This window comes from Tachysurus fulvidraco, chromosome 15 (assembly GCF_022655615.1).
Source record: "Tachysurus fulvidraco isolate hzauxx_2018 chromosome 15, HZAU_PFXX_2.0, whole genome shotgun sequence".
Taxonomy (NCBI): domain Eukaryota; kingdom Metazoa; phylum Chordata; class Actinopteri; order Siluriformes; family Bagridae; genus Tachysurus; species Tachysurus fulvidraco.
The window spans coordinates 12,397,294-12,410,836 of NC_062532.1; the positions used below are offsets into that span (position 1 = coordinate 12,397,294).

General features: G+C 39.3%; 1 protein-coding gene across 1 annotated transcript in view; it reads right to left on the reverse strand.

Annotated features, from left to right (window-relative positions):
• ntn1b (netrin 1b) overlaps positions 1–13,543 on the reverse strand; it is a 42,620-nt gene that overhangs the window by 9,597 nt on the left and 19,480 nt on the right. Inside the window, exons 2-4 of the mRNA XM_027141534.2 lie at positions 11,249–11,437; positions 2,893–3,042; positions 1,453–1,506 (exon numbers count right to left, since the gene is read on the reverse strand). Coding sequence (XP_026997335.1) covers positions 1,453–1,506; positions 2,893–3,042; positions 11,249–11,437 — 393 coding nt within the window. The remainder of the gene's footprint in view (positions 1–1,452; positions 1,507–2,892; positions 3,043–11,248; positions 11,438–13,543) is intronic.

Here is a 13,543-nt window from a genome sequence, read left to right on the forward strand (position 1 = left end):
TGTGAATGAAGTTGCCTGGGCAATGGTGGGGCGGGAAAAAAACGCCACACCAAAAAGAACTTTAAAGGGGGGGGGGATAAGGGGGTTGGGGGCTGGAATGGGAGTAAGTAATAGAGAATACAAAGTATAGTGAGACCCAGAAGAGGAACTGTGAGACAGTGAACGTGCCTCAAAAAATGTCTACTTAAGTATCTAATTCAATCGGTATATGAGAAAATTGTTTGGTAGGAAATCAGTGAGGGACAGTACTGCAGGAGGAAGCAGAAACAAGTGAAGGAGATCCGAAAAGTAAATGAATTTGATGAGACCACATCGGCCACGCCTCATTTTCATGTAAATGTAGTGCAGAGGAATGGGATGGCTTTGTGAGCCTGTGAGCCCCGTCCGCCCCCGTCCTGCCTCTCTTTGATACACCCAGGCTGCCATTAGCGAGGCAACACAAAGCCCAGCGCTGCCCATCACACCCACAGGCCTCATTAACACCCGGCCCCTGCTGCGAAACAAATGCCCGCTTTGTGGAAGCTCTCGACAGAGGCCATGTTACAGTCTGCTGCCCCACCAGGGGACCACACCAGAGGTTGATTCACTACATGTTTCGTCTGCCATAAGGACTGAACGGTCTCAGTCTCCCTACTGCACTGCAAATCCCACTTTTCTAAATATTCTCTGATCCATTAATGTCAAGAGTGTCAAGAACAAATTTCTCTGAAAAGTCTAACTGATTGTATTATCTATAATTGGTCTAGTTGATATAATGACCGTTGGCAGGCTCCCGTGGATCTGACAGTGACCAGCCTGATGAGATAATAAGGTGTGAAAAGAGCATTGTGTCCTGGGAAAGGTGTGATTGAGAAACAAACCCATGCAAACGAAGCATGTAATCAGATTTAGATTCCATCTGTTGTCGTTCAACAAAAGATATGTTAAAAAAAAAGACAAAAGAAGCCTAAGTTATAATTTACTAAGTGTCAGGATAATGTAGACAAATGAGAACGACTTGTTGTGTATGAAAACGAATGGATTTCATGAAAAGTCACAGAGTGTGGATTGTACTTTGGTAAGGATTGGCCCCTTGTTCGGTATGCAGGTTGCATTTTCCGTTGTGGAAAAACAAATGGGAATGAAAACCATGTACAGCTGCCCCTGTGAAGGGGGGAAAAATCCTGAGAATCACTTTTTGGCATGGGTTCTATGTCCTGCTATGGTTATGCTTTTAAGTTTAAGTCAGGACGAAGATGAAAGTACAAGAAGAAGAGGCGGAAAAAAGAAGAAAAGGCAAAACAATGACCAGCAAGTGGGTTAAATAAATGCAAATGAGATTGTGCTAAAATGTTCCACATGGTTTTGCCAATATTCGTCATGTTAGTATCTCAGATGTAGCGTCCCAGTTTCTCTCCAACTGCAGAGACTTTGTGAAAGATTTAAAATGATTTATAGTTTATTTTAACTCACCCGTTGGTTCTTCAGAGTTGGTGTACGTTGCAGTGGGGGACGCGACTGGAATTTCTGTAAACAGGTAAACAAAACATGACCAATGAGAATGACCAATAAACATTTGCTCAATGCCACATCACTTTTCTTTTTGCTTGAGCTTTGTCTCAGATGAACCTCTTCGAGGAATAGAATATATTGTGAAATGATTTATTAAGACTCAGGGAGTCTCAAGGCCTTTTTTAATAGCCTTTATTGATTGCTGATGAAAAAGCCTGTATTTGGTTTTAATAGGTTTTGCTTCTTGAAGCACCCTTTTTACATTTCTACATTGTTTGCTTTTCTAAGAAATACACCACCAGGGACTCCAGCCATAGTAAAACCGCAGCTGGCAAAATGTTCGATATCAGTATTATTTTTTTTATCAATCTATTAAAACTAAAACACATTATCTCACAAAATATATAGGAAACCAAATCTTTGCAGCTTTAGCGCTAGGCTCTTGTGCCTGAGGTTTTACAGTAGATTTGTTACTTTCACAGTAAAATGAAGTATAACCTAATTCCACAGGGTCCACAAGTTTCATTTTGCTTTATTTAAACCTTGCCAAACATATCAGAGCTGTTCCATATTCCTGATAGCTTTGTCTAAAGACCTAAATTCACCCACATTGACAATACCGTGCATTAGAATATGGGCAAACAGTAGAAATGAACGCTAACAGCTTTGCATTGTGTTGTCCCTGCTAACACGTTATCGAGCGATGCCAGCTAAGGAGGGATGACTGCCAATCAGCCCTCCACCTGCCCCCACTGCACCCCATGGCTGTCTGTTGTGTGGTCCTGCTGTTTATCACCACGGAGACGGAATCTGCAGCCTTGTTGATACTGCCAATAAACATATCACCAATCATGGCTGTAGTGCGGCCCATTAGATTCATGGCTTTGACGAGCCATCGCTGAGAGCACACCAGACACACTGCTGTCAGCTAGTCCTGTATGGACTGTTTGCTTTACCGCAGGTCAAACAGCACAATGTCTTGCCAAAGAACTGGAAAAGGGGCACGCAGCCGGAAATGAAAAGGCCATGAATTCATGAATAGTAAGTGCTTAGGTAAACTTTCTTTAGGGTGTCGTCCTCTACATTCCCGTGGGAGTGCTCACTTACAGCCTCTTGGACAAACAGATGCTGTATAAATAGTACTGAGATGTATTTTTAACTTAAAGCTAATAATTTGCAGTAGACATTTTAATATTCATGCTGCGATGGTCACATTTCTCTAGTGCAGAACATTTCAGGAGCTAATAAATGGCAACAGATACCAGTTAATTCTGTTAATGCCAGCTTGTTATTGGCTGATTCCCAGCAGCATGAGAGAAAGAGAGAGAGAGAGAGAGAGAGAGAGAGAGAGAGAGAGAGAGCGGGAGAGAGAAAGATAGCAAGAGAGAGGGGTTCTCTTACTGATGCAGGGGGCGATGGGTGAGCGACTCTGTTGGTAGCCTTTAGCACAGCGATTGCAGGTAATACCAGTCACACCATCCTTGCACGGACACTGGCCTGTGGTCTGGTTACAGGTTTTACCTGCAGCACCGACTGGGTGACAGTCACATGCTGAAAGAAAAGAAGAAATAATTACTTAAAGAAAAAAAAAAAATCCTCAGCAATACATCACTTTCTAATTCTATCTGCCCAATAAGGAAATCTAAAATATTTCCTTTCTACTGCATCACAATTTTGCACTTATTTCATTGGGAACATTTTTTCTGAATCTTTCTAAATGATTAAATAGTAGAATAATTTTATATGTGGAGTCAAACAATAACCAAATTCCTCATACTTTAAAATTTTCTTATTCTCTTTTTAAATTCCTGAACTTTCTATTCACAAAAACTAAACCAGTAAATTGTAACAAAGGATTAAAATAACTTGTGGATAATGGATTTTTTTTTTCTTTTTTGGTCAAATTTGTTGACAACTTTTTGAAAAAAAAAAATGATGAGGATAAATCACACATAATCATTAATGCATAAATTCACATTTGAAAACCACTGATGTGTTTTGTGTGATGTGTTACAATCTATGTTCAATCTAGTCTATTAGATACTGTACACTATAAAGAATCCAAGAGTTGGGCCATCTAAAGTAACAACTCAAAATACTAAAATACTCAAAAAGTAGAAACATCTTTAAAAAAAAACAGTAGGTGACTCTTTCTAATAGCTTTCATTAATACTATTAAATCTATGAGCACTTACTGTATTCCAAACGTCAGTTAACAAGTGTTTATAAATCAGATCATGTAGCTGTTCATGTGATTACCATAGTATAATATGTTCCTTCAAAATTAAATCGAGCCGTAAAGCATCGAAAGACGTTAGCTAGCAGAAGTGAAAGATCATTTCACCTTTAAAGAATTAGTGAGAAAATTTTTTATACTGAATACATCATCTTTGTCATTTATCCAGTGCATATGTGATGTAATAATATACATTTGCTGGCAGGTAAGTACAGTATTTATTAGATTAGATGTATTTCTGAGGTTTATAATCTATGGCTATATGGATGGAGATATTAATTTTGTTAATACATGTGTGTAAAGCTTTGCTTCAAATCACAAGTAGTCAAGACCACTGATGACTTTAATTTTATTTTTTGAAAACTTTAGTTCAATATCCAAATCTTGTTAAAGTTAAAGAGAATTTTTTTTTTTACAACTGAATTGAGCTTTTGTTGATGTTTCACAGGAGCACCAAATGCCACAATATGCTTTTCTGAGATACTTCCAGCCATCAGTCCATGTCTATTCCAAAGACATGGTGCCAACCCATCACATGGTACAGTCTCACACACTGACACATGCAGACTCAACACACACACACACACACACACACACACACACACACACACACACACACACACACACACACACACACACACACACACACACACACACACACACACACACACACACACACACGGTGAAGGTGGGAATCCCCATAATGTGATATCTTTTCATAAGCATAAAAAGAAGACAAACTAGGTTTAGAGATTGGAGGCAGCCAGTGGGTTCAAATTTGATGTTAAAATTTTGGGCTCCCAAATATGTCATTTTGAACATTTGTAATTTTTTTGTTATGTGTTAAGTATTTTTGTAATAAATAAAAATTCTATTTTATTAATAGAAAAATGATCAAACAGGCTTTTAAAAAATGCTGTTTTTCAGATTATGAGCAAATTTATATGTCGTAATACATATTGTGTATTATGAAACTCCTTACAGTATATGCAACATTTTTTACATATAAGTATAAAAAGCCATGTCCATAAAAGAGTCCCTAAATCTTAACACAGGCACTCATTAGGTACAGATCATTTTCCATCACATACTGTACTCTAAAACTGAACCGGGACAAATGCTTTTGATGTGCAAAGTTATTTGGTAAACATTTACATTACGCATTTCATCATTTAATTTAGACTAGCTCAAGATCAACCCGATTCTTTTTATTATAAAATATTGCAAAAAAAAAAAAATTGCTCAACAAATGACTCAGTGACCTCAAGCAGTCCAAAAGCATCTTACATCATTTATCTAAAGTAAAAAATAGTTTGGAATGGTTTACATATTTTACAACATTAACAAGCTACGCTCGTGCTCACCATGGCAACCTGGATGGCGCTAAAGAAATGAACCAATTAAAGCCAAAACAGTCAGCATTAAATCAATTATTTAGCCAAGACGGCTGTAACAGATGTTCATGTAGATTGCTGTATTTCAGGCTCATGTTGTCCCTCTGTATGAGCTGTTTACTATAGAAACAAGAACGAGGAGAATTCGGTTTTGATGTGCTACAAAGACTTATAACTAATAATTTGTTCATATTTCAAAATGATGCATTAATGCTAGCTATTATAATCTTTATTACTGAAGGTGAACTGCTATGAAAACCGTACTGCACTTTATGAGTGCACATATTGGAGTGTAGGCTTGGGGCTGTGTAACCTCACTGAGCGACATGCCCTCTGAACTGGTATACAGTCTGGAACTTTATTTGGAGGACCCACTAAATAGAAATCTGCATTTCAGCAGAGCCGGGTGAACAGTTATAGCCTGCACCTGTGAGCAGTTGAGTGTAGGCAAGTTCATCTGGTATGGGTCTGTCAAACCTATGGTGAATGGGTTGGTGTGTGTCTGTGTGTGTGTGTATGTGTGTCTGTGTGTGTGTGTGTGTGTGTGTGTGTGTGTGGGGGGGGGTTATATGGGGGGGGGGTGTTTATATTTTGTGTGTGTGTATGTGTGTGTGTGTGTGTGGGGGGGGGGGGGGACACGACTAAATATGCCCATGAGAATATTAATATCTGACATGTTTGACCTAGTGGGGACATTTTTATTGATCCCCACATTAATTTGCTATGTTAATGATTATACTTGTGTGTGTGCATGTGTGTGTGTGTGTGTGTTGGTGGGGGTGGGGGTGGGGGTTGAGAGGCCTACACACTGTGTGTGGGTTGCACATTGTCAATGTGACTGGTCTTTGCATATGTGCATGTGTGTGTTAGTGTGAGTATGTGTGTGTGTGTTTTAAAACCCTTTGTGCTTCACTGTAGGTTTGTGATCTGCCATGTAGACTGCTCACAGCCCGCTCTGATTGTGTTTCCAACGTAAAGGTTCTTGGCAGGCGCAGCCGCTGCAAATAAAGCCTGAATAACATTCACCATTAATGGGCCAGCGCGGTGCACTTCAAAGCCACTCTGCTTAAACCGTTAGTTAGGAGGATCGGACGTTAAAAGTGAGAATTTCGTTGCTCGTGCTGCCAAACGTTTACCATAAAGTTGCATGTTTGAAGTTCTGGCCCAGATCTCTTCATCAGGCTGGTAGGTTTTTATGGAGCTGAGAAGTAATTTGAAAACAGCTTGAGGCGAGCCAGTCTCAGGAAATCTGTCAAGCAATTAGTGAGGACTAGGAGGAACCCGTGAAGATCAGACATCACTCATGGAATTGAAGAAGACAATATTCTGACATTGTTTAGGTACAGCGAAGACTCTGAGGGAAGTGTTTGTTAAACTTTTCAGTGACACCTATTTTATTTCTTACTTCTGTGCATGGTTGTATTAAACAACAAAAAAAATCACACTTTCCAAGCTAAATTAAACCCAGTCTGTTACTGTACTGTATAACTATGACTTCATGAAATAGGCATTGTTTTTTCCCTGCTGTTGCCCTTTCCAGCATGAACATAAATTATGTTTCTCAGACTTATTCTGACGTGAAAATGCTGTCTGAGTAGAAGCAGAACCTACATTAAGTAATATAGGACAATTACAAAATAAATGGGATGAGAAACAATGGGATGGAAACATGACTTTAACCGCACAAGCGGCTTGTCTGTTTTCAAATATCCTCTGGAGAAGCACGTATTTTAAAAACAGCAGGACATACCAATATGATAAACCAATACAGATTGAAGGTCTTTTTGTAATTAGTTTCCACAATAAATGTCTACCAATGTTTGACCGTAGTCATAAATAATTTTGTTTGCCCTGTTCCAGCAGAACCAATGAAGTGATCAGATCTGTTTGAGTTCACTTTAGTGTAACAGAGATAAGGTGGAACTTTGAGCCAAGGTGTTTAGAATTTCAATGTACACTTGACATGGACACTTCATATTAGTCATAGATGGATTTGTGTACTTGAGCCACCCACTAGCGAGCCTACCTACTCTTATATTAAAGCACTTACACCCCCACACAGCCCACCACAGAGCACTTCAGACCACAGTCCAAAGCAGAAGAACAAATAAAGGCTGAAAATGGGGTGTAAGGAGCTGTTGGCTAGAGAGTAAAGTGTGGTCAAAATGTTCCATTGGAACTAAAAATATGCCGAAACACACAAAAAAAGAGAAGTTGACATGTTGTGATATAGGAAAGGTAGAAGGGAGAGAGTGAAAGAAATCGAGAGAGATGCGGAAATGAAAACAAAAGGGTAGAGCTGTGGAAAGTGACATGCTGTTTACACTGTTCTTGATGAGAGATGAAGTCGTTGATCTGGGAAATAAAGCATGAAGCATTCCACAATGCCGCTGGAGGGGGATTTGGTTCTGAACCGTATTCCCTGCTCGGTCTTTCGTGGAGAGCCGCATTTGCCACGTTTGCGGGAACACGTTCCCGATTTTCTCCTGAGCGCTTCCAATCCAAAACAAGCATGTCGAGATGGTTGGCTGATTCGAACGATAAATACCGACATCACCAGTGGAGAGTTTGTCACCGGAGGAGAGAGCAGCAATCAGGCTGTTTACCTTTCGGTCCCCTCGGTCCACGGCTAAACAAATGAAAGTGAGGGACTGGAAGCTGTCATTCTTCCTATTAACAGCTGCTACTTTATGGCATGTTAAGCTCATTATGAGAGGTAAGGAAGGCTGTAACTAGCATAGCCCCTTTCCTTCTGCCCTCTGAGCATCCTAAATATAGCCTGTGTAAATGTTTGGGCTGGCAGGAGCGACTCCATGTTGCTGAAAACCATTTGGAACCTCCTTATGAATCAGCGGCATTCCTCCGGTGAGAATATAAAGCGATGACAGTGAAGCATGTGGCCATATTGCCCATCAATTAAACCCCATGTCTGGGATTGAACAAGCAAGGAAAATTAAGCTATCCTAGTGATTGCATAAGCAACTGCTTATATCGGTTACATTGAAGTTTTTTTTATGCTTTCAGCCAGTCCAAGGCCCATTAGCCAAAGTGAAGTGGGAATAAAGCTGCTGCCCTTTTGTAGTGTGTGTATGTGTGTATGGTCAGGGTTAACATGATAGCAAGCAGAAGGGCACAGTTGGATTGAAAATGTGGAATCCAGCTCAGGGCCAAATGGAATGCAAACATGGCGGTGGATAAAAACCACATTGCGGTCTGTTCACAAACTCTTCAGCAGCTGCACTTACTATAAAATATGTGATGGCTTCAATGGGCAAATGGTAAATAAGTTTGACAAGATCTCTTGCTTGAAAGTTTTGCATGTTTACATAGTACTTTTTTCATTGCAAGTTGGCATCCCTTCAGTCAGAGAAAGCTTTTCACATGATTAAAGATTTCTTCTTCCTCATAAACCTCACAAACTGGTCACTAGAAAGAATAGAATACAAATAAGAAATACCACTGTTTCACACATGCCATAGTCAAAGAATTAGCATATTTTTTAGGAGGTGATTGTTGACATCCATTTTGTTCAGAATTGTATGCGTTCCTTCTCCTTTTTCCTGCTTTACACACGTCACTTTGGGCTCTCATGCGGTTTATGCAGTTCATCCTTTTCCAATTAAATAATAGAAACTAGCCGCTTAAGACATGACTATTACAACTTATGCCTAAATGCACTTTATTGTGTCTGTGATATATAATAATCACTGTTTTTGCTTTCTTTGGGTCTCAGGGTTTCCTCCAACTGTTAGCAAAAAACAGACCGGTTGATGGATTTGCTGGTCTACATTGCTACAACGCTCCTCGGTGTGATAAGTGTGTGGATGTGTGTGTGCCTGGTGACCTGAGATGGACTGAAATCCCATGAAACACATTCAGTGTTCTCATATACACCATGACCCTGACCAATGAATGAATGGATGAATGAATGAAAGAATGGATTCCAAGAAAAGCTAATATTTAACAGCTCTCATTAAATTCTGTCAGAAGAAGCTCAGAAGCAATAATGATTACCTCATGCCAATATGGTTTAAACTCAACCCCACCACTTGCTACTGCTAAGCGAGTGTGTGTGTGTGTGTGTGTGTGTGTGTGTGTGTGTGTGTGTGTGTGTGTGTGTGTGTGTGGGTGTGTGTTCATGTGCAGGTGCAGCTTGAACAGGATGTGTGTAGGCTACACATAAAGATAATTTCACACTATGCTTTGATTTGTTTTACTTTGTGTTATCTGACACTCGGTCTACTATACGGTTATGGTGCAGGTGGGCAGGAGATAATTTAACTGCATTTCAGCTGTTTTCTGTTCACACATACTGTAGAAGTTAGTCAAGACCAGGTTTCTTCTGAATATTTATGAATGATGTCTTTTAGGCTTCTTTATAGAATAAAATCCCACTCCGATAAGCGTTTCTTAGAAATCTTACCATAAAGCTAACAATATTAAGCACAACAGGTCATGATGATTCCCTCACCAACCTCTATTATTTCTTTCTCTTTAAGTTAATATGAGCATGGATAAATTGCTTCAGGCTACCGAGAGAACAGAAAGCACAATCTCCTCTGTCCTGTGTTGGAGACCTGAGATTTATTTTACTAATATTAAATAAATGTCTCCTAACAGCAAATATATATTTTGCTTATGTTTAAACATATATCCAAAAATATTGATGCTTATACGCTTTTCTGTCTTGAATAAAATCACGTTTCCTCGATTCATTTTATATTTGTATTCATTTTCCTCAAATTCATCATAGCTTTAATTGATCTGGAGCGTCCAATGTACAAAATCTGTACTTAATTAATGTTACATTAATATATAGCTATTATTTTTATTTATGTTAAATGAACACAGGATTGTTAAATATTTCCACCCCACACTGGAAACTGACTCGATTACTGTGCTTTATTTCGCATTTTGCGTCACATTGTTGAAATAGTTTTCCAAAACTGCTGAAGTGAGTGCAGATCTTCATGAGAACCAAGACATTTTGACCTCTGCTTGTCATCTGGATTGAGTCCTGATAAGATTTTCACCACATGCATCTACACTTGTAGGCCAATATGTTTCCAGTTAAACCGAGTGAAATCTGACTGATATATGATGTGTAATATGAAAAGCAGCACATAGCACATTTTGAGTCATTTCAGTCACGTCAAAACAGACACAACATACTATTTTTCATTATCTTAAAGATCTACAGCAGTTGTATGTGTTATGACCTGAGGTATTCTTGTCAAACATGGCTATGGTAATGCTTATATAATGTCTCAATTAAAATGACTGTAAACCTGCTGAGGGCTGAGTGATCCACTACTGGTTATAAATGCTATTTAGAATACATCTGCAGGTAACATTTGCAGTTTTGTGTGAGTAATCACAACCTGGACATAATACCGATTCTTAGTGTACATAGGAGCATAGAGGTTGGATTAGCGGTTTGATGCTACGAGCAATTAGAGTGAGAATGATCTTTTTTAGCAATTTACCAACACATCTGAAAGATATGTTGAAATTTCTGTCGATTTCTATGAGTCTGACTTTATACTGTTTGTATAAAAATCGTTACCTAGCTAAAATGTTCAAACCACTAACCACATTACTCTTCCTTTTTATACATGCTGTGATGCATTTTGTTTTTGCTGACTCCTTGTCATTGTTGGGTGTCTCTTGTCACAGTCTTTTTGTTCTCTGTTTTATGTTCTTGGTTTCTGTATCCTGTTATGTTTTACCTACTGTACCTAGTTTATTCCTAGAGTTTCCTGTGTGTCAGTCTTGTTCCTTCTTAATTAAACCACTGTCTGTCTGCTATCCCTGCATTTGGGTCTGATTTTTGCCCAGTCTCCAGCATGTCCGTTTTTTTGTTGTTGTTTTGTCCCTATTTGGTAACCATATTTCCATATGGATGGTATCCATAAGTCATAGAAAGTGTTCTCAATACTTTATCTGTGTGCATAAAGTCTGTTTTCCTTCTCATGCTCAAAGTACAAATTCACAGGTTTTGCTTGATTGCATCAAACTGACTTTAATTGGTTTCTGAGGAATAGCTTTTCTCCAGTTCTACATGTATTTGATTGTATATGCCTTTGCTCCATTTATTTTTATGCATGTTTAAAACATTGTTACTTACCTTTGCAGGCACGTCTGTGTGAAATAGGTTTAGTCATGTCTCTGTAGTAGCCTTCTTTGCAGTAGTGGCAGTGGCGTCCCGCAGTGTTGTGTCTGCAATTGAGGCAAACTCCTCCACTCCTGCGTCCTGACAGCTTATACAGCTCCATGTTGAAGCGACAGCGGCGTGCATGTAGGTTACAGTGACAAGCTAAAGTGTAGAGAAGGAAAAAACTTGTTAAAGTGAGGTTCATGTCTACCCAGAATGAATAATTACAGAGCTACTGAACAATTTCTAACCCTAAATAGTACAGCTAGCACAAGCTTCATAATTCCTGCTAGCCTTCAACATTAATCAAACCTCTCAACATAGCTGCTTTTGGCGCAACAATAACGCAAATTGGTTTTTCAACAGCTATGGCATAGAGCTGCTTGCCCTGGAGCCAAAGCTCAATGACACAATGACATGTTTCACTGAGCTAAGCTGGTCTGAGAAAAGTTTCTACTGACTCCTCAGGACCCAATAAAGAGTTGAACAACAGGAGAAAGTAGTACGAAGACAGACGTGTCATGGTGTCCTGAGAAAGCTCTGTTATTTTCATGACTTCACTGGATCTTTGGGATTTCATCCATTCCAGCAATTTATTAAAAGACAAATGCTTCATAAAATAAATGGGCAGGAGTACAAGAAGCAAGTATATTACTTTCTCTGTGTCTTGCATTCTCTTGCTCACACACACGCACACACACACCTGCTCATGGATTTGACCCATGAACTTTCCTAGCCACTGACGTCAGGCTTGAAATTGCGATTTTTTCCCCTAGAGATCTCGACCTTATATGGGAGCTATAATGAAAAATTCGGATATCTTTTAAGCAAAGCCATATCCCTGTAACCTAATATATGTAACCTGCTCCATATAACACATGCCTAATAAACATTCTTATTCAATATTATCTCTCTGAATAGTTTATATTTTGAACGTTGTTTGTACGAGAAAATATTTGTATGTAAAGGTCTGGGATGCTATCGGATTAGCGCGATGTTTTTTTACGGGAGAGCGGTACACCGAGAATCGTCTGAGCAGCATATTTTCCCCTCAAAAGAAAAAGCAGAGTGAAACGTGGCGTATGGCGCACAGACAGCAAGCATGTGTTCTACTAGGAAAGCATTCATCGGATGGAAATATGGCCGGTTTTATAATTCAGTGCATGGCTCTTAGATGGAAATTCATTCAAAAGTACTGAATTGCAATCACAGTACTTTACAAGACAGTGTAATCTTTCAGATTATGTTACGGATAACTGTTTTGGGCAGATCCCCAATAATATGAAACATTTTCGAAAGGGAAACAGAATGACTGTGTTTCTGTAGAAAAGAATTCCACGTTTTTGTAGTTCTGCTTCAGTGATTATTTATGAGGCTGTCTTTCACGCAGCAGAACCAACTCGTGTACGTGCAGGTGCTGAGGAGAAAGGCCCTCATCACGGCTCATTCTCTTTTAACCTCTCCATCTGTGGCTTTGGCTTTGAGGTTACTGCTCCAAGATGGAAGTGATAGACTAAAACGCTACATGCCACAAAAACATACTGTTCAGCCCATATAATACTCAGTGCTCTGGTCCAGCTCACACCTGCTTCAGAAGGCAGGCGGCAGTTACTCACTGCATGGGGGTCATTACACAGGCATAAAAACCTAGACGCGCACACACACATGCCCACAGGAAGAAGGTGTGAGGCAGCTGTCAAGTTTTTTATCCACACACACCTCGAGCACTTGGACCACTCAGCACGTCCATAGTGTACAAAATCCAGGCTTTTATCTTGCGCTCTTTGTCTCTCCCTCTGATATTAGACACCATTCAGTTCCACTCTCGGTCTTTTTGTGCGAATGAGAAAATGGTTCACTATGTTCCAGAGCAATTGTACTTAAGAGTAAAGTGCTGGCTTTGTTTTTACAACTGTTTGAATAAAAGAAAGCTAAAGCCGGGTCTTAAGTTGGGATAAATTTACCAACACTAAAAATAAACTGATTGGTTGGTATGGTTTTGTTCTATACAGTATAATACTGCTTCTTTAGTAACCATTAACAAAATGACTTGCTTGGCACACCACATGTTCCTAACAGATGAAAAAACACATGTCATCATTGATAGGGAGAAATTTTCCAGTGATGAGGTGTTTATTTAGCAAGTTTGGAAGGAGTCATTAGTGTCAGTGCTGAGCTGTAACTTTAGATTTTCAAACATGTATAAGTCTTCATGACCGAATGATTTGTGGGTTCATTGTAACATGACATGTTAGATTTTCTGTCTTA